Source organism: Montipora foliosa, chromosome 4, assembly GCF_036669935.1.
Source record: "Montipora foliosa isolate CH-2021 chromosome 4, ASM3666993v2, whole genome shotgun sequence".
In the NCBI taxonomy this organism is placed as follows: Eukaryota; Metazoa; Cnidaria; class Anthozoa; order Scleractinia; family Acroporidae; genus Montipora; species Montipora foliosa.
In genome coordinates, this window is record NC_090872.1 from 32,299,097 (window position 1) to 32,319,096 (window position 20,000).

General features: G+C 40.5%; 1 protein-coding gene across 3 annotated transcripts in view; it reads left to right on the forward strand.

Moving 5' to 3' along the window:
* Positions 1-765: 765 nt before the first annotated feature.
* LOC137999182 (uncharacterized) overlaps positions 766-20,000 on the forward strand; it is a 31,413-nt gene continuing 12,178 nt past the window's right edge. For all 3 annotated transcript variants that reach the window (XM_068845029.1, XM_068845028.1, XM_068845030.1), the window contains exons 1-4: positions 766-1,174; positions 1,766-1,880; positions 12,800-12,845; positions 15,802-16,086. In XM_068845029.1, coding sequence (XP_068701130.1) covers positions 800-1,174; positions 1,766-1,880; positions 12,800-12,845; positions 15,802-16,086 — 821 coding nt within the window. In that variant the 5' untranslated portion in view covers positions 766-799. The remainder of the gene's footprint in view (positions 1,175-1,765; positions 1,881-12,799; positions 12,846-15,801; positions 16,087-20,000) is intronic.

The window sequence follows — 20,000 nt, forward strand, 5'->3', positions numbered from 1 at the left end:
TGTTTCGTCTTCTAGGATCTTCCTACCTCCATGTAAACAGCCCTTCAGACTAGCATCAAATGAAGGGTCAGTCAAAAAACCAATCGCATGTGGGATGTTTTGGTTGTGTTGGTGTGGATCAACCAAAAATCAAGGAAGGCGTTGGACCAATCAGCGTAAAGAAAAAGCTCTATAAAAGAGACAACTTCATTCCCTTACAGTCAGTTATACAGAATATTAATACATCAGTATTCCGTAGCAATCATTATAAATTAATAAACCCCAGTTTTTCACAGAAATCTTTTCAAAGCCTTCCCGAGCTTTCAGGCAGTTCATATTTGTATTGAAATTACAATTCTACTTTTGGATTGGTTTACACCCTTACTAATAAAACGGAACGTAGTGTAAATAATTACTTGCATTTCCTTTTGAAGTGCCTCATCCACGGAAATAACACTACGTACCTTTCAACGGTGAAAATTATCTTTTGCGTTTATTCTAGCCCGGCATGGAATTATATTTCACATAAATCATTTAAAAATGAAGATTTAACAGTAGGAAATCTTGACGGAATGTCATTCTTTTAAGTAAGGAAAGAAAAACGACTTGTCAATGGGACGAAAACATTCATGTCGTGCTAATAATCTGCATTTAAATCAACTATTTTTTTTTCTGAAAATTGTCGAACGTCCCTTAACGTCAGGTGTCATCTGTTAACCTAAAAAAATTGGTATTTAAAGATCAATTATTTAAAGCCATCAGCTGACCCTGGATGTGTTTTTTCACTACGAAGCAGTTCTGGGGAAACCTCAATTTCAAGATGGCTGGTTATGATATGTCGACCCTCTGTCTTTCTGTCAGGATCATTTTGATCCTTGGATTATTTTTAAATCTACGTTACGCACCAAACGCCACAAGCCTGATGCGAGATGAAGGACAATCGTTTGCGTTTGCCAACTTTGCGATGAACAATTTTCACTATTTAAACATTACTCCTTTTATCCAAATTATGGTAGATGCATTTGAAGACTGTGGACTGAGTTGTCTACAACATTCTTCTTGTCTCTCTTTCAATGTCGCAGCGTTAAGCGACATTACAAAGCAAAAAACTCTGTGCGAACTATTGCCCAGTGATAAATACAGAGAATCGCATAACTTTGTGGCCAGCCAGCAGTATCATCATTTCAGCATCACGGTGAGTAATGCAAATGATCCATTTTTCTCCTTAGTTAAAATGAACAAGTATTGCCATTTACATCCGCTATCTTTATTTTCCCAAAAAAAGTCTCAAAAAAAGTTACGTAACGTTCCCTATGTCGGCTCATGCATTATTAAACATATATTCCGGCTTTAACGACTGAAGCTGCTCAAATATGTAAGAAAAATTTACGCTAGCTTGCTTCACGAAAGAAGTAACTTACTGCTTTCGTGAAGCAAGCTAGCGTAAATTTTTCGTACATATTTGAGCAGCTTCATTTATTTTAGCCGGAATATATGTTTAATAATGCATGCATGAGCTGAAATAGTTAGGGAACGTTACGTAACTTTTTTTGAGACTTTTTTAAAAGTTGAGAATGCAAAATCACTTTCACGCAGTCACTGCTGTAAGTCTGAAATGGAAACGATCAAATAATTTAAATTTCTCTGACCGTGATATAGGCCAACATCGGCCAACACTTAGAATTCACTAGACGTCTGACTCATTACCCTGGTCCTCTTCTCTACTTCACACTGTGAATTTAATAGCGAAGGTGCGATAATCATAATGATGTGTTTTTTTTTAAAGACTCCTTGCCATAACGAACCTTGTAAGAATGGGGCAACTTGCTTGGTAAAGTACGAGGATGACAGCTACGAGTGCGCGTGTGTAACGGGGTACGCTGGAAAATCTTGCGAAACAGGTATTAAAAAAAAATATATATATATATATATATTTATGCATTATGAGTCACAGAAAAAGTTATGTCTTATTGATTAGTTCAATCTTCAGATATACTGCGCCCTGCGAAACGCATCTAGAACTCTTCCGCCAGGCTAGGCTATACTCAAGAATTATTTATTTATGCATACATTTTTAAGGAAATCAAGATTTAGAAAGAAGGACTTAAGATTTCGTTCAACCAAAATTTCAAATTGGCCACTAACTACATTTATAACAAAGAGGGCAAGATTGGCTGAAACAGGACATTTCTCAATAATTTTGGTAATTTCCCCGGGCAAAATTGCTTTTATTATTTTCATGTAGTAAATGTTTAAGTTGGCCTGGTTTCATTCCTTTGGCGCTGTTGTGCAAAAATTTAAATAATTTTCAGCTGACTCGTACGTTTTGAGTTCAATGACGCTAATACAGCCATGTCCCGATTGCGCTGGAAAAATCGCTTAGAAGTACTTAAATAGCGCTAGAAAATTTGAAAAAAAGCTTGAAATTTAGAAATATAGTGCTCGAAAGTTACTCATAATTTCTTTTTATTCCTAACAGATGTTCCGTGATAAATATTCTTATTTTTGTTCAAGCATTAGCCCTCAATTGTTCAAAAGGTGACCATAGCAGTACAACATCAATATTTTTCGAACAAAAATTCTCTATTAAGATATGTAAACCGAAGCTCTTCAACCGTCCAGTTCAGTTTCAGCATAGATTCTAAAGCACTCTCACCGCGTCACATAACCGTAAAAACGGTTTGCATTGGACGTCGATATCGATCCGTACAACTGTTTGATTACATAGCGAGAATTTTAGGCAATGAAGCTTGTAAGTTACATCGAAGCATCAAAACAGCTTCAATCATAATCACAAACATAGTTAATAGAGGGGACTGGTTTTGAAGCTCGGCAAACATAAAAGGAGCAAACAAAGACGCCAAGATTTAGGTTGGAAAGTCCACGACCGTGCACAATCTTTTGTTTTGCACTCATACACTAAGTACATCAATTAGGTAACCAACACGTTTCTATTGGTCAGTTCTTCAGTACGGAGTAAACAACTATTGTGTTTTGTGCAGGACTAAGGCAAAAAAAAAAAAAGAGAACAAAAACCTACAACCCAAAATTTTGTCGGGTTTCATAACCATTCCTCTCTTTTAACTATGTCACATCCTCTCTTTTAACTATGTCACAAACAAAGTTTTCGTCAGCAGGTGCACTGAACAGTGATAATTACAGGGGCATTTCCATTACGACAGTCAGGCGACAAGGTTTAATTAATTATGCAGGTCTATGATAATAGAATAACTCGGCTTACTGAAAGCGTTCAGAAGACAAAATATTGATTTTGCCTCCACTACTCAACCGGACACTCAAGCTCGGTGATACATGGGGGCGTTGGCCACCCAAGCCGCCGTGCATCAAGCATTCGAATAGATACAACAATATTGATACATCAATTCTAAAGTAAAGAGAAAAGCAATGCACCAGAGCCGGACACGAAAACCCCTAAAAAACCCAGGAGGTGGCAGTGGTGCGACCCTCGGGGTTCGAGGGAATTCCAATTAAAAGACACTACTTACAATGTAAATAAACGCTATCGTATACCGTCTAATGAAGGCATTAAACACTAATTCAGCTCGATAGGACAAAAAAACCAAACAGGACTTGTGCACGCGGCGAAGGTTAACCGTAGAATGCCTCACTCGCTAAACGATTGCCAAATACAAACCACGATCCCGTGGCACTCCAAGCGCCTACCGCTCACAACTAGGCCTCTGCTACGTGACGGCAAAATAGCAATTTATGCTAATCAGGATTCTCTAAACATGTGGAAAATTGGAAAAAGAGCTTAATTAACTGTTGCAAAAAATGCAAAAAAATGCACGATTTTATCCGAAAAGTCAAGGAAGTGCACAGAAGTCCTGAAAAATAGTACTCCAAATTAAAAAAAAAGTGCCAAGCGCAACTGGGACATTTCTACTAACTGAATACTGAAATGGCTTCCTATGATATTGAGAAGCAGCGTTCGTTTTTGACCTTCTAATAAAAGAAAATTTTACTATTTATGCAACTTCCGAAACTACGCTTGATGTTAATCCTTACTCGGCCCCATGCGATCACCTATTACTGTAACTTTTTTCCCAATCCCACTGTTAGGTAGGATTTACGACGAGACACTGAAGCGTAACACAACTTTAATCCACTGGACTCGGCTACACATCGATTTACAAAGGGGATGTATACGAGGGAATTGCTACGACACTCATGACACTCTAAGTCCTACACACTAGGGTGGGGTTAGTATAACTATTCATAGGTCCAGTCTCTCAGGCTTCTTTATCACTCTTCCAGAACGAGTACGGGCTGTAACATTCTCCCCACCTTGTCCTCTTTCGGGGAGGACAACGCTCAATTTAGGCTTGGAAACAGGTATACTTGCAGCATGAACAGTGTTCGTTTGTGGCTTCTCCCCACCATGGACTGGATCCTCTGCTTCCGGGCTTACTTGTGAAGCTGCTGACTCAATCTCTAACTTGTGTAAACGTTGAACGGGTCTGTTGTAGAAACTGTTATGCGCTCTAACTGTAGCGGTCCGTACAAGCCCGTCGTTACCTGGATAAACCCTTTCAACTTTAGCCAACGGCCATTTGGTGCGCGGCACATTGTCGTCAGAAATAAGTACAATGTCGCCTACTCGAATAGAAGGGATCTCTTTACGCCACTGTTTTTTACCGATAGGAGACGTAGGTACTCTTGTTTCCAACCCTTCCAGTAGTGATTGAATAGTCTCTGCAGGTAGAGATGCCTTTCGACAGCCCTCTTACTGGTCGCCTCTAAGCTACTTTTTTCCCTTTCCGGTAACTGGTTAATTGGCCTACCAATTGCATGATGGGCAGGTGTAATAGGTAACGGGTCTCTGCAATCATCACTTACTGCGGTCAACGGCCGCGAGTTAATGATACCTTCGATTCTGACCAGCAACGTGTTTAGCTCAGAAAAGGTGAGAAGGGCCCTTCCAAGGACCTTACGCAGTGGTTCTTTTATCGCTCTGCGAAATCGTTCCCACCATCCACCTCTCCATGGGGAACGCTCTGTGATGAATTTCCACTTGATCCCTCGTGATGAGAACTCTGACTTGATTTGATCTTGATCCAGCGTACTCCACATTCTTTGACTTTCAGTAGTAGTAGCCTTGTAGGTTTGTGCATTGTCTGACCACACTGTATGGTAAAGACCTCTGCGACTCGTCATGCGACTAAAAGCTTGAAGGAACTCATCAGTTGTCAAACTATGTGTAAGTTCCAGGTGAACTGTACGAGATGATGCGCATGTGAAAATGCACACGTATGCTTTCTTAATGTTTAAGTCTTCTTTCACATACAGTGGTCCCACAAAATCAGTTCCAACATGCGCGAAAGCTCGTGAACAGGAAATTCTCTCCTCTGGCAGCTGACCCATTTTCTGGGCACAAGGTCCAACTCGTTGTCTTTGGCAAGCTTCGCATCTTCTGAAAACACGTTTAACCTCACGTCTTCCTTGAGTTAGCCAAACTTTCTGCCTTAAAGTTGATAATACCGTTTCTGGACCATCATACAACATGTTCTTATGTACATCTTGCACCATCTTGGCAACTTCAGGATGTCCGTGAGGCAAGATTATTTGATGCTTGCTCCGTTCGGGAAGATCAGCAAACTGTAGTCTCCCACCAACTCTTAATACCTGATCATCTCTGTCATAATAAGGGTCCAGTTTCAGAAGGCGGCTGTTACTGGGAAGTACCTCTCCAGCTTTCAGTTTCTCGAATTCTTCTTTGTAGAGCACTTCCTGCACCCACATACAACATTTAATCTCGGCTTGCCTCACCTCGTCCGCCGACAGTTCCCTTTCACAAGACCTAGACTTAGTCTTAAACAATTTGACCGCTCTCAATACATAAGCAGTTACTCGAATCAACTTTAACCACGCCCCGTAGCGTGACATATCAATCAGTGGTTCTGCAACGACTACTGTATACACATGGGTAGTTCTTTTTTCCTCGCAAGCTTCGGCGGGAGCAGCTTCGTTTTCGGGTTGAGCAGGTAGTGGTTCACAAGGCGAAGACATCCATTGGCGCCCATTCCACCACAAAGTGCTTGAAATCATATCACTACAGCTTAACCAACGCGTCAACAAGTCTGCAGGATTCTCCTTACTTCCACAATACCTCCAACACTCAGGATACCATGTTGACTGTACCTCAGCCACACGATTGGCAACAAATGGCTTCCAGGAAGAACTCTGCCCTTTTATCCAATGCAGTGCCACCATACTATCTGACCAACACACAACCCTAGCCACCTTCATTGGCAAAGCCCCTACAACAAATTTTAGCAACCTGGCATTTACAACTGCTGCTAAAAGTTCCAGCCTTGGAAGTGACACCTTCTTAATGGGCGCGACTCTGGACTTCGATATTACCAGCTATGAGGATACATTGTCTTGCTTTAACTTTCTTTCAACACTTTCCAGGCGTCTCAAAGCTTGTGCATAATTACTTTCTAGCTTTGGAGGATCTCGTTTCCATGGTAGTCGCACCTCATAGTTATGTCCATCAAAGTTCAATCCTCTATTGAAGTCAGCAACAGCACATTCTTCCTCTTGTAACATAACAGGGTCCTCGATCTCTGCAATACCAATTGATTCCAGTTCCCAGTATCTTTTCAATGTTTCGTTAACTCCACCGTTTTCTACAACTGTTAGCATGGATGAAGTTTGCCTTGATTGGCGGTTTACTTGTCCCGTGACAATCCAGCCGAGGTAAGATTCCACAGCAACAAGTGACTCACTGGAACTACCTCTCTTACAGACCCCAGTCACAAATGAGTAGTAGTGGTCTGCACCAAAAAGAACATCTACTTGAACTGAACCACAAGGATAACTATCTGCAAGAGTTAAGCCTTGAAGATGAGAGTTCTTCTAGAAGTCCATCTGTAATGGCCCGAGAGGATTACAAATTTTGGAAATAGAAAGGGCCTCTATCTCCACCTTTGAATCTCCCTTAATTGGTGAAAGGGTGAGTTTCACTCTTTGGAATCTCTGCGTTTCGCTGGTTTCCCCACCTAGAGTTGCGACACTTAATAGCTCTGAGGGACCTTGCAGGTCAAGGGCCTCTGCAATGATCTTTCGTATATACGAACGTTGACTCCCTGAATCTAGTAAAACACGGACTGTCATTTCTTGACCCTTAACAATTAACCTGGCCAATGCTGTCTGTAGGAGTGTTTCTCTCATAGGTAATGCAGGCTTAGTTGAAGCCAATCCACTTTAACTAGTGTTGCTTAGGTGCCGAGGTGTCACAACTGACTGCTGCCCATGCAATAACCAGTGATGTCGGTGACCACAATTCGCTACAGAACACTTAGGATGGCGACAAATTCTCGAGAAGTGCTTGTGGTTGCTAGGTTTTAAACAATTGAAACACAGTTTGTTCTCTTGCACTAGTTTCCATCTGCCATCAAGTGATTTTTCATTAAACATTGGGCAATTTTGTGAGTCATGATCTGCCTTGCAGAAATTACAATTTGGCTGTGTTGGAGGGCGTGTTTCACCAAGTAGTGCAAAAGCAGTATACATCTAATTCGCACCACCCATTTTGGGATTTGCTTCAGTTTTCTTTACCTTTATCAAAACTGTGATTGCCTGGGGTGATGTTCCCATTTGAACTTCTTTCTCCTGCTTCTTTGGACACAACTTGTCAGTTAAGAAATTTAAAGAACAATTCAAGGCCTATTTCATCTTCTTGATTGTCTGCAAGTGTCAACTCCCATTTTTCCAACAACTGAGGTGGTAACTTGGTCTCAAAAAGGGGTAACAAAATACATCCATGGCTCATTGGATCTTCTCCAAGAGCCTCTAAAGCTCTAGTTCTGTTCATAAAGGTATCATAGAGATCTCTGAGGGAGGATGCATTAACAACTGACTTAGCTTCCCTCTTGATGACAGATTTCACTAGAAATGAGATGATCATACGTTTTCTTTCATACTTGTGTTTAAGGCATTCAACAGCTGCTTCATAATTTGCTCCGGTTACTTCAAATCCGTCTATTGCTTTCAAGGCATTTCCAGTTAGCACCGAGCGTAGATAAGTAAACTTCTGAACATTTGGTAAATCAACATTGTTATGCACTGCAGCTTCAAACTGATCCTAGAAGTTTTGAAATTTCAACACATCGCCATTAAACTTTGGCAACTCAATTCTCGGTAATTTCAGATTTGAGGATACACGACTGTCACTGTATGCAATATCCTTCGAGGAGTGATCTCCCACATCGCAATCTTTATTTAGGAATTCACGAGCAGCATCCACAGCTTTATGTACTTCACTCAGAATTTTTGCCCATCTTCGGAGTTCCTCCTCAATCATATCCTCTGCAACAAGTGCGATTAATACATTTCTCAGTTGAAGATAATTCTCACGGTACACAGTTAGCCTTTCAATTCTCAACTGCACTTTGATTTTGTTGCTCGCATTTTGACTTAGATACAAAATATCCTGAATCAACGCATCCATATCCATTTGCAAGGCTCTGGCTTTACGTCTAATTGAACTAACCTCCTGAATTTCAACTTCACTTTTCACTTGAAGAGGTTCCTTCGAAGCCTCGGCTAAATTCGAACCTTCCTTTAACTCTGGTGCAATAACATCTGACTTCGAATCATGCTGAGCGTTCACTAACCTTTCCACTAAGACTTTTCTCTTTCCAGTAGTCGGCAATCCCTTTTTTCCAAGCATTTCGCGAATTTGGTCGACTGTGGGTTGAGATAAGTCTTCCATTTTGCTCGAGGAACCGGTGGCCATGTGGTTGCAACTGATGGATGACCTTGCGAAGAATTACAAATTTACTGTTGAAATATCTCATTGACTCCGGCTGTGAAGGACCATGTTAGGATTTACGACGAGACACTGAAGCGTAACACAACTTTAATCCACTGGACTCGGCTACACATCGATTTACAAAGGGGATGTATGCGAGTGAAATGCTACCACGTACAAAAACCTTCGATAACAAGAGCGGGAAAAAACGAAAGTCACATGACACTCTAAGTCCTACACACTAGGGTGGGGTTAGTATAACTATTCATAGATCCAGTCTCTCAGGCTTCTTTATCACTCTTCCAGAACGAGTACGGGCTGTAACACCCACAATGCAATATCTTTTTGGGGCTCTCTACATAAAAGCAATGCATCACACTTAAGTGAACTGCATATCAAGAAAAGCGGATCAAATTCAATGACAATAGCTTTTGTTTGACGTTGCCTGAAATATTGCCTTAAAAGGAAGTTTTGAAACAATAGCTTTAGCACCCAAATAAAGACTCATTAATTCACGAGGGAAATTCAAAATCGCCGATTGCCTCATCAGCGGGAAATTTGAATATTCGGAGAGAGCTTACTGTTGTTATATGTCAAACTCAATTCGAGGGAGGGGGTTGGGGTTACATTTTGTTTGAGGTTACTGGATAGTAAGGGAGGGACGGTCAAGACAGTGAATGCCGTGGGAGAGGTTTCATCCCAAATGATTCATTTTAGTTGACCGGAGAAACAAGATTGCGCATGAAAATCCAAGCATGAATTTGGAACACTTGTTATTCTACTAAAAGCAATCGCTTTGTTTAAGGTTGCTCATAAGTGAATACAAAACGATTAATCATAACTAAGTCGAAAAAGCACGAGTGCAACAGCAGCCATGTTGTCGAAATGTAAGATAAAGTCGTTGTGCTCGATTGTGTTTAAAAGACACGCAATAACACAGCATTTACCACTAAGCATATGTCCAAAATGCATAATTTTGACAGATACACTCCACCTCTCACCCTGAAAGATAAGACAGTCGATAGGGTAGAAATTAAGTTGTTAGGAACTTGGCTTGGTGAGGACCTTAATGGACAGAACATATAAATGAGGTCACGTCATCATGCTATAAAGTGCTAGCCTCTCTAAGAAAGATCAAGAATGTGACACCGCAAAAGACTAATTGTAAGAAGTCTCTTGTTCAAAGCCTCCTCTTATCTAAACTCAAGTTTAATGACTCAGTCACCTATCCCCACTCCACGCATTTTTGCAGAAAAGAGTACAACGTGTTCAGAATGCTGCTGCCGGTTTTGTCTTAAATCGTTTCTGCTCGAAGAGAGACGTCCTTGAGCTTGGCTGGCTACCTAAGCTGGAAAATACTCAACTTAGCATTCTTAAGTTTGGACACCGAGCTCTTTTTAGTGAAGCTTGGCCCGAATACTTGAAATTGCCTATGCACAATCCCCAACACACACTGCGCTCTAGTAATGCGTCTGTAATAGATATTTCCTTAATGTAGGGTACTTTCCAGGACTTATTATCAACTTTATTCAATACCCTATCCGCAAATGTAAGGCGGTGTCCAGACTGTAATGCTTTTAAAAATGATTGTTTTAAAATTTTAAAGAGCAGGGCCAGCACGCGCTTAGGTTGAACCTCTTAAGTTGAACCTCATAAGATGTCTTGTGTGTATTACGTTTGTAATTAGATTTTAAGTAGTTAGTTTCTTAGTTAATATGACGGATGTAAAGCTACCAAGTAGAAATACTGTCAATAAATCATCATTATTATTATTAATATTATTATTATTATTAATATTATTATTATTATTAACATTATTATTATTATTATTATTATTATTATTATTATTATTATTATTATTATTATTATTATAGATAATAGCCCTGAAAGATACCGAGCCTTATCAAAGATACCGAGCCTTATCATATTGTAATCACTTGGCTCAGGACACAGATTTCGTTTGAACTCTTAAGATCGGTACATGCATGCGTTAGAGGCGAACGCCGTTTCGTAGCAAGATAGAGCAATCATTAGACTGTAAAATAAATGTAGCTAGTGTGGATAATTATTTGCGATACACGGTCTATATGTTTTTATACTCGGGGCGTTTTATGGACACTGGTTTAGCCGTCATTAGTATAATTCGATTGTATGATTTCAATATCTCTGCATCATGGAATTCGTAATTTTATAGAATTTTGAATTTTTTTATTATCAATCATTTATTATTATTATTATTATTATTATTATTATTATTATTATTATTATTATCATAATCATTGGCAGTATGTCACATCTCAATGCCAGCTATAAAATTGAAAAACACACAAGTAGCTAGGCGGGAAGCCGCGACTAGCCTGCGTATAATTTTACAATAAAATCGTGTGATAAACAAAGAAAATCAGTTAAAAATTAAAAAATATCTTTTTAAAAATTAAATTTTAAATTTTAGAAGTCTTAAAATGGTCTATGCTTAATCTGGAGCTCCGGTTGATGCAACGGGTGTTTGAGCATCTTAATCGAGCACAAGACCTTATAAGTTCTGGCAATGTTCAGGCTACGACTTAAGACAGACATCAGCATCCGTCCTAGGACATCTATACTTCACTTTGCTCCTAGTATTTCCCTCACACTACTACTCAGTCCCTTAGAACATGCACCAAGTACATCCATTATAATGTTGATTTGAGTGATCTTGTAGCTTGCCTGGGTACTGCTTCTTGATTTCCTATCGTAGTGGGGCGTACTTGCAGGTTTTCTCCTCGTCCTTCTTTTTCCGGTTCTCAATCCAAGGGCAGCTCCTCTCTAACAGGGATACTGTCTTCCTCTCCTTATCAACAATCCTCGCGTCCACTCTGCTAGCTCACACCTCCGTGTGGTCTGCATATACTGGTACATCCCAATATTGCGTCACTTGATCATTTTGGTAAAGCGGCTTAGGTTGTGTTGCTGAGTACCAAGGTGGAACGGCCTCTATCAGTTGGTAGTCCTTCAGCAGCTCAAAGAAACGTATATTGAGTGCTCCGTTGTGTCTTGATATATACTTCGTCTATGCATGCTACATGTAACTGATGGCAGAGGCAGTGTGGCCTAGTGGTTTGGGCGCCTGCCTTGAGATCCGGAGATCCCGGGTTCAAGACCCACTCTGACCACTTGCTGAATTTGTTCATGGTAGTCCCTGGTGCAACTTCCCAGCTGCACTTGTAAATAGCCAGCTGGTTTGCCTCCGGCCAGTTGGGATTCTTAACAGTTGTTGTTGTGTTCTGTTGTTTCGTTGATTTTTTCATTGGCCCTGAAAAGCCCCTATGGGGAGTGGGCAATTAAGTATGCATTGTATGCCAATGCACTGCAACTTGACAGCACACGTGCGATAGACTTCTGCGCCTTTCCACACATCCTGCATCTGACGTCCGATTCTTCGCTTGTTTTGGTCTTCCTTGCGTTGTACAGTTTTGTTGGAAGTAGCTGTTCGTAGATCTCACTTATCCCGGCTATTGTGTGCGCCGGTGCTATTTTCCAGTCTGAAATCCGCTCAAAACTCTCACCATCAAGATCTTTATCTTCCTAGTGTGCTGTATGGAGCTTTCCCTGCTATCTCTGTTCTCTTACGCCTTTAAAGAAGCCATGGGCTCATTCAATTAAATGCAGTGACAGTGTCGAGGATTGAGCCTGGTGTAAAATTATAGCCTGTTATGGATTGAGCTAACTGCAGTTATTTTGCGCTCTGAGCAAGAAGGCTCAGAACAAGAACCGACTTCCAGGGTTCGTTTACTACAACGAACTTATGCCTAAAAAGATCGTTCGGTATCCTCAGTTTGAATATATGATTTTCGTATCAGATTCTCCATACATAAGATTTGTGTCCTACATATTGTTTCATGAAGTGAAACTTTTTAGGCGAGAGGAGTAAGTAACCTGAGGGCTTTGAAAACTTTCAACTGTTCTTCAACTTACGTGAAAGAAGGATGGATACATTACCAAAATTTAACGTTCAATTCTTGTCCTGAATCATACAAACGCAATCTTTCTTTCAATTTTCAGAAATCAATTTCCACTGGAGGCTCGATGGGACGGACGAACAAATAACGTAAGGCAGCCAGTATTCTTAATTAAACTTTTTAAACCTATCACCAGAGAGTTGCCGGTCATGGATTTGACTTCAGTTTTGCCTCCTTGCGAGAACTGTTGCTGCTCCCTTTCCTCTGACTATCATTTTACCCCAGTAAAATGTCTGTTGATGTGTTCTCCATGCTGAACCACTTATAAAATGAGCAGTGCGGAATTGGTATCTTCATTTGAAACAACTTAAAATCGCACGAAAGCTTAATTCAACTTAAGGTTCACACTACAACCAGGCCCGGACTGCTCGAAGCATCAGTGGTTAGCGGTAACCAGCGTTAAATGCCGTGGAAACCTATAGGTTTTGATACCTGCATGTTACGTCAGGCAGGGTTGTCGACACTCTCCCTGCATATGTTAATACAGTTTGATTCGATGATTTGAATTCGATATCCATGACATAGGAACTAAAAAACACCACACCGTCTAATCGCTGAACATGTTCGTTTCCCATGGATAAACGTTTCGCTTATTTTCTTGCACGATAAAATTTTCTCTTCTTTAAAATTGCGGCAAACTATAAATATTCTTTGTTGATCCGGCCCTTCACACGGGTGAAAACTTGAATGACGCGAGTATATTTTATGTGGCGCCCGATCGACTTGGCCACAAATTTGCCTTTCACGTCGATTTCCATATGTGTGGTACATAAAATACCGCCGTCAAACGTTATGTCGTTGGTCATCTGGCCACAAATCTATTGCGTGCTGATTCCCTTCTTCGCAATGCCGACAATGCCTACATCCCCACCCCTCCCCTACCACAGATTTGGTGAACCTCCCAGATTCTGGGAGACATGTGACCAGTCTGAATTAGGGTCTTTTTCTTAACGACAATGCAGCAGTTAAAGTGCTACGATGATCAAAATAGTACTTCCTTTTTTTCATCCGATTTTGAAAGTGTGATTGCTTAACACTTTACTGGCAAAATTATGCGCTTTAATTTTTACCCAAAGGCTGTTTTCTTTGAGTGTAAGTTTTTGATTTCACGGTCAGCCATTGGTTCTCAGGGAAAAGTGACGTCATTGAATCTAACTTAAAATTTCAGCGTGTTATACATGTAAAGTTGAAAACCCGAAACTCCCGTGCCGCATATTAATTCGGCCGCGTAAACACGCATTGCATTCTTAAACTATTGAGTCTTTGACGAAATTTCCTCCTCGATCCAGCTGTCTCAAGATTTTAAAGTTAGTAATGGCGGACCATTAAATAGGAAAATTCCACTTCAAATTAACGGGTATCTTTTTAAAATCAAGGCTTAAAACGAAGGTCACTTACTGTTTAGTAGTTTTGAAATCCAAAGAAAAATGAAAAATGATTTTTTGGTCATAGTAGCACTTTAAAATTTATAACCATTTCATATACATTCTAGAAAGGAATATATCACACAAACTGTTTAAAACTGTCTGCAAGAATGAGTTTACAGACAAGATTTGAATTCTTATAAAAAGTCGGTAAATTTAGAATTTACAAACATTTCATGAACGCTGTAAAGCCCTGGCCAAACTAGAGCGAGAGTTGATGACAGTTGAAACTCTTGAGAGCTCACGAGAGTCGATGAGAGTGATCGAGAGTTGGCCAAAGTAGAGGTAGAGTTTCACGCGCAAACAAAAGAGAGAGCTTGGGAATAACCCTGGAAAAAACCCTTTCTGACGTAAATATGGCGACTAGCCAGCCGGTATATTCAGTCTTGGTGTTGCCCTTTGTCCTAGAATCCGACGTCATATTGTTTTTTTTTTCCTTTTTTATCTGAGCACGCTGGAAAAAAAAAATCGTTCACTGCTGACCTCAAAACTCTCGCTCAAACTTTTGTGCACGGCCAAACGAAACTAATTAAAACTCTCGCAAACTCTCATGAAAAATTTGAGCTGGTTCAAATTAGATGACAGCTCTCCAGAGTCGATGAGAGTATCCGAGAGTGGATGAGAGTTCCTGGCCTAACGAGAGCGTCAACTCACGCTCTCGTTTTACCGGGCTTAAATGGACGAGATTTTCCAGTGTAACCAACAAAGATGCACTGTAGGCCACAAACGCTAGATATGGTTGTTTTTTTTTTTTTTAACGTTCGCACCATTCACCTGGTTGTGACGTGGACGTGATGTAGTATGCTTAAAACTATGCTTTACTTTAAACCCTTCAAACTTGGCTGAGGTGAATTGTCAATTATTATCACTCTCTAATTGTTGTGAAATAGCCAATTGGGCAAATGCAGAATTCAGCTTTTAAAAAGCACTCTCAGACTGGCTAACTTGTTATTTCGGTTATGCTTAATATTTCGATGAACCTTGAATGGTAGTCCACTACTACAAAGCAATTTTGACTCCACTACCCAATCAGACACAACACAACTAACTCAATCACAACACAACTGTGTAGATACATGGGCATGTCGGACAACAAGCGCCACAAGGCGGTTTATTTTGCTTGCCATATTCATGCAAACTCCACTCCAGCATAACAATACGTTAGTATTTAGCATACTTGATGATGGTTCTGACCTGCTAAAAACTTTTTACAGGAAAAGTACACTGGGCACCTGTCGGATAAGAAAACCCAAAACCCTTCGGGAATGAGAGGACGTATTCTCGAGCTCCAAACCCTATGGAGGCTAAGGGGGAAAGTTAACAAAAACGTAGGCGATGAAAGCTGAACCTAGGCTGATTCAAATCCCTAACAGTTCACTACTCGTGCGACAAATTACCCATAAGCCCCACCAGGCAGTCGTCTGGTCCGTGCCGGCAAAATATCTCTTTATGCCAATTTCGCAGGCTACATCTGTCAGAAATATCATTTTCCTCGATCAGATAACATTTTAAAACGAGTTTAAGGCTCAAAGTCACGCAATCTTGTAATTGGTTGGTGAAATTTCTGTGACAAGCGAGGCAAAATCTAAGAAAACTTGGGTTGTTTTCATTTTCTCTGTAGTCTACGTGGAGCTGCAATGTTCACCCAGCAAGATGGCCAAACAGTTCTGTTCTTGAACGGCAGCACTGGAACCTTTGCTGAAACCCTTGCTTTTCCAATCCGTTCTAAAAACTTGACCATTTGCGTGTGGATCAAAAGGCTGACCCATTCGAATCAACCGGTTTATGGTGACTGGTCAGCTCGTCATTCTTTCCGACTTTATGTTGAAAATGACCATTTCTGCCTTCAAGTTAGAGACGGTAACGGACGTTACCCTATACATGTAACTCCATCTACGGGTTCAAAGTAAGTCATTTTGAATTTCTCTTATGCTGTCGGTAGAGATAAAATTTACGCAAAGGCAAACGGAAACTGTTGAATTTTAGGAAAAAAAGGAATCAAGTTAACTAAAGAAACACGATAGCCTGAAAAGGGGGCAATGGGACGCAGTGGTTACTTAATGCATATGCGCTTCCATTGAGATCCCTCCTGATCGAGCAGTCTTTGATTTTTATCCTAGTAGTCTCTGCTGCCTTTGCAAATACAACTGGTTTGCTTCCGGCCAACTGGGTGCTTAAAAGTTACTGTTTTGTTCTGTGGTTTCAATGATTTCGTTTCATTGGCCCTGAAAAGCACAGTAGTATAGTCGGAGTAAAAATGATACAGTTTTTTCGGCCTCGATCAGCTCCCTCCGCCCGGCCTTAAAAAAAAACCACATCATTTTTTCGTCCCGGAATATTTTTTTTAGATCGCAAATCAATTTTTGTTAGTTCTTGGTATGAAAAAGGAATAAAGTGTGCTAATGGCGTTCTCAAAGAGAATCGCCGCTTTCTGTCAATAATAGAGCTAAAAGCGAAACATAACTTTGAGTCCACCTTCACAATATACTATGGCTTCTTCACATCTTTGCCTGCTGCGTGGAAGAGTGAACTTCGTGATGTAATCAATCTAAGGTTACCGCATACTCCACTCTGCTGCGTAAGTACTTCGCAGTACCCACCGCTGAGAACAGAATTTTGTGTAGTGGCTTTTAGTGTGGCAAACCTCCGTAATGTCTATATCTGCTCCCTTTCCGTATCTTGAAAGAACCAAAACTAATTATGTTTCAGATGATATTCTTCATAATGTTCCACCTAGGCCATCCAGCTTATTCGAGCGGGCATAGCAAATAATGATATTTGTACATTATGTAACCTTGATAGCCAATCACGCAACCACATGTTAACGTTGACAGCAAGTAATGTAGCCAATTGATTTTCTGTTTGGTGGCATAAAAAGATTTCATCAAGAGCTAGTTTTATCGGAAAGCGTTATTTTGTATGGTTTACACCATCAAGAAACCAGGAAGTACTTAATTATTATCATATCCTGGCCAAATATCATATTTTTGCCACAAGTTTATGAAGTGGCACTCCGGACTTTGAGGGTTTTCTTTTGCGCTTGAGTAGAAAGATTGACCCTCTTCGCTGTAATGCAACAAAAAAAAACCTTGTGAAACAATTTAACGCATTGTGGCCCAACCTTTCTTAGTTGTGTGTGTGTTTGTGTAATTTGTTAGTTAGTCTCATGTTATCTTTTGCCATTGTATTTGCTATGTTTTAAATAAATAAATAAATAAATAAATGTATAAATAATAAATAATAAACAATTTTTGTCCGATTTTACTACTTGGAAACAGAACAGCTTCCCGAAGGATTGGTCCGCGGGTCGACCCACTTTCGGCACATTATTTTCGGGCCGTGGGGTAGTGTGAATTTTCAATTAGAGAGATGCTGTTGTTCTGTGTTTGATGTGGTGGCATTTTGTTGGGCGCGAGGCGAGTAATTGTTCAATTAAAGAAAGATAATTGTACTTGTATTGGCTGGAAACCAAAAAAAAAAATTAGAAACACGAAAACGCCCAAGGGGCTGGAAATGTTTGACCCTTTTCATTGGATGCATTACGAGGAGCGAAACGCCCTTCATGACGAAACAAAGGAGGCTGATGTTTTAACGGGGTTTGCTCCTGAACTAAAGTTACCGGCTCGTTATGAAAGTTTGATTGCGAAATGGTGGTTTCTTGGTATGAAACAAAAGTTAGCAAATAGTATTATGGGAACAAAAAGTACGCAAAAGTTTGTCAATAAAGTACACTTGTGCTTATGAACTTCGAAGCATGTACAAGAAACAGATAAAAAGATAACCTATTTTAAATATAAGGGAAGCCCTTGGTTTAACAAGTTGAACGAGACAAAACAATGGGTGGAAGCAAGGAAGCGAATTGCCTCGGAGGCGAAAAAATCGAAGCGCCGACAACCAAATGGTTGTTTGAACATGATCTCATGGTTGAAATAAAAGTCATTGAAAATTCTCAGGCGCCTTTGCATGTTGGGGCGGGGTTTTTGCTGGCTTGGTTACGCAACAAAAAGGGTTTGTTATCTCTCAATACTTTTAATGATAGTCTGTCTTTTTAGATGTTTTGCTTTTCATCGAGGGGCATGTCATGATTATAACACAAAAAGAACTCTTGACATAGCAAATAGCTTCTTTGATAAACATCCAGATTTACCCAAAAACATTTTCCTTTAATATAAAACCATTTTCAACAAGGGATTGCTGGATATAAGGTCGATGAAGAAGGTATCTTTGCATTGAGATATCTCCCTTCATGCTTTGATAAAACTAGGGTACCTCAGAAAAACATTGCGATCTACAACGAGCACGGAATTTTTTATACAAACCTTGACAACGTGAAACAAGATTTTGCGTGTGCATAAATAATGCCAAGCACAGTTTTCAAACTCCTGTAATTTCCAGCAGCGTGCAGAGTTTTGTTCTCGAGGAGCAACCAAGGTGGTGTGCGGAGGGCGCCGCACCGCCCAAAAAGGAAAGGAGGAAAGCCACGGAAATACTTTGCAAGTTTTTTTTTCTAAAAATCTGTGCAGGATCCTGCAGGATCCTGCGAAGTACTGCAAGTGCAACACCCAAACCACCAAAAAATACTAGTTAATCCAACAAAAATATGCCAAAGAAAGAGAGCTCTCTTTGGAAGGAATTCGAGAAATCGTCACCTTGTGTGGATATAAGCCTGCCGCCTCTGTTCGAAAAAGATTTGGAATTGGCTCATCGCGGGTGTACAAAATTTGGAGAAAAAAATGGTGTGGAAAAGGGCACAGAGGTCCGCAGAGGCCACTTTAGATGAAAATATAGATGCTCTGCATTCAAAAATAGATCTTGTCCTCGATGACTAAGTAAGCCATCTCGAAGATGTAGAAGATACCGAGGACGCAGTTCAGGATTTAGAAGAAACAAACAAAGGCCTGCTCAACCAAATCGAAGACGGCAGCGATGCTTTTGTAGAAAAGACCGACAAAATTCGTCGATTCGGAAGAAAAGAACACCATTTTGTCGGCACCCATGTTTTCCATGGCAAGCTGCGAAACAGTTGCCCTTTGGTATTTCCGCGGCTTTCTTCCATTCCTTTGCGGTGGTGCGGTGCATGCATAAGAAACGCTTGTGCATGTTTTCTTCTTTCCTTTTCTATTGCAAAGTTTTTCCATTTGGTCTAAGTTCGGAATTTGTACCGGATATATTGGATTCCAGCAGAAGCTCATGTCCTTAAAGCGTGTAACTCTGCTTCAGACCGGGGGTGTTTTGAGTTTAAAAAATTCCTTATTTGGATGTAACGTAGCTCGCGCATTTTCCCGTGCGTGCACGTTCGATCTTACTTTTGTCCATATTTGGGCATAAAATTGGTGTCCTAGAATCCCCAGCCTTGTTGCAAGGAAAGGTGTTGAAAGTTACACGCTTCAAAGTAATCTGCTTCTCATTCCAGTTGATTCTTACGCCTTCTTTGTTGTAAAAATATTTCGTTGGTTCGATACAGAAAAGGTTGCCCAGTCTTTGGACGATTCGACGCAACCTTTGCGTTGCCCAAAAGCAATCTAACCCAGTTTGGAATTACAAATTACTCTGGTGTAACCTATCGCCGTTTCCCGATACCCGAGAATATTCCATTGGCAAGGACGTTTTCGACAAAAGTGCATGTTTCTTCTCTTTCTACGAGAAAGTGTGTGCCCTTTTCACGAACCTTTCATTTTTTCGAACTCTTCGCAGCGCAGCCGTTTCTTTTCTCCTCGTTTTGCGGCAAACTGTTCCATTTTTTCTTCCCAGGACAAGCGGGTATTGGCATCTAAAGGCCCTTCGAGACGCAAAGCACGGCGTCTTGTCGAGAGAGACGAA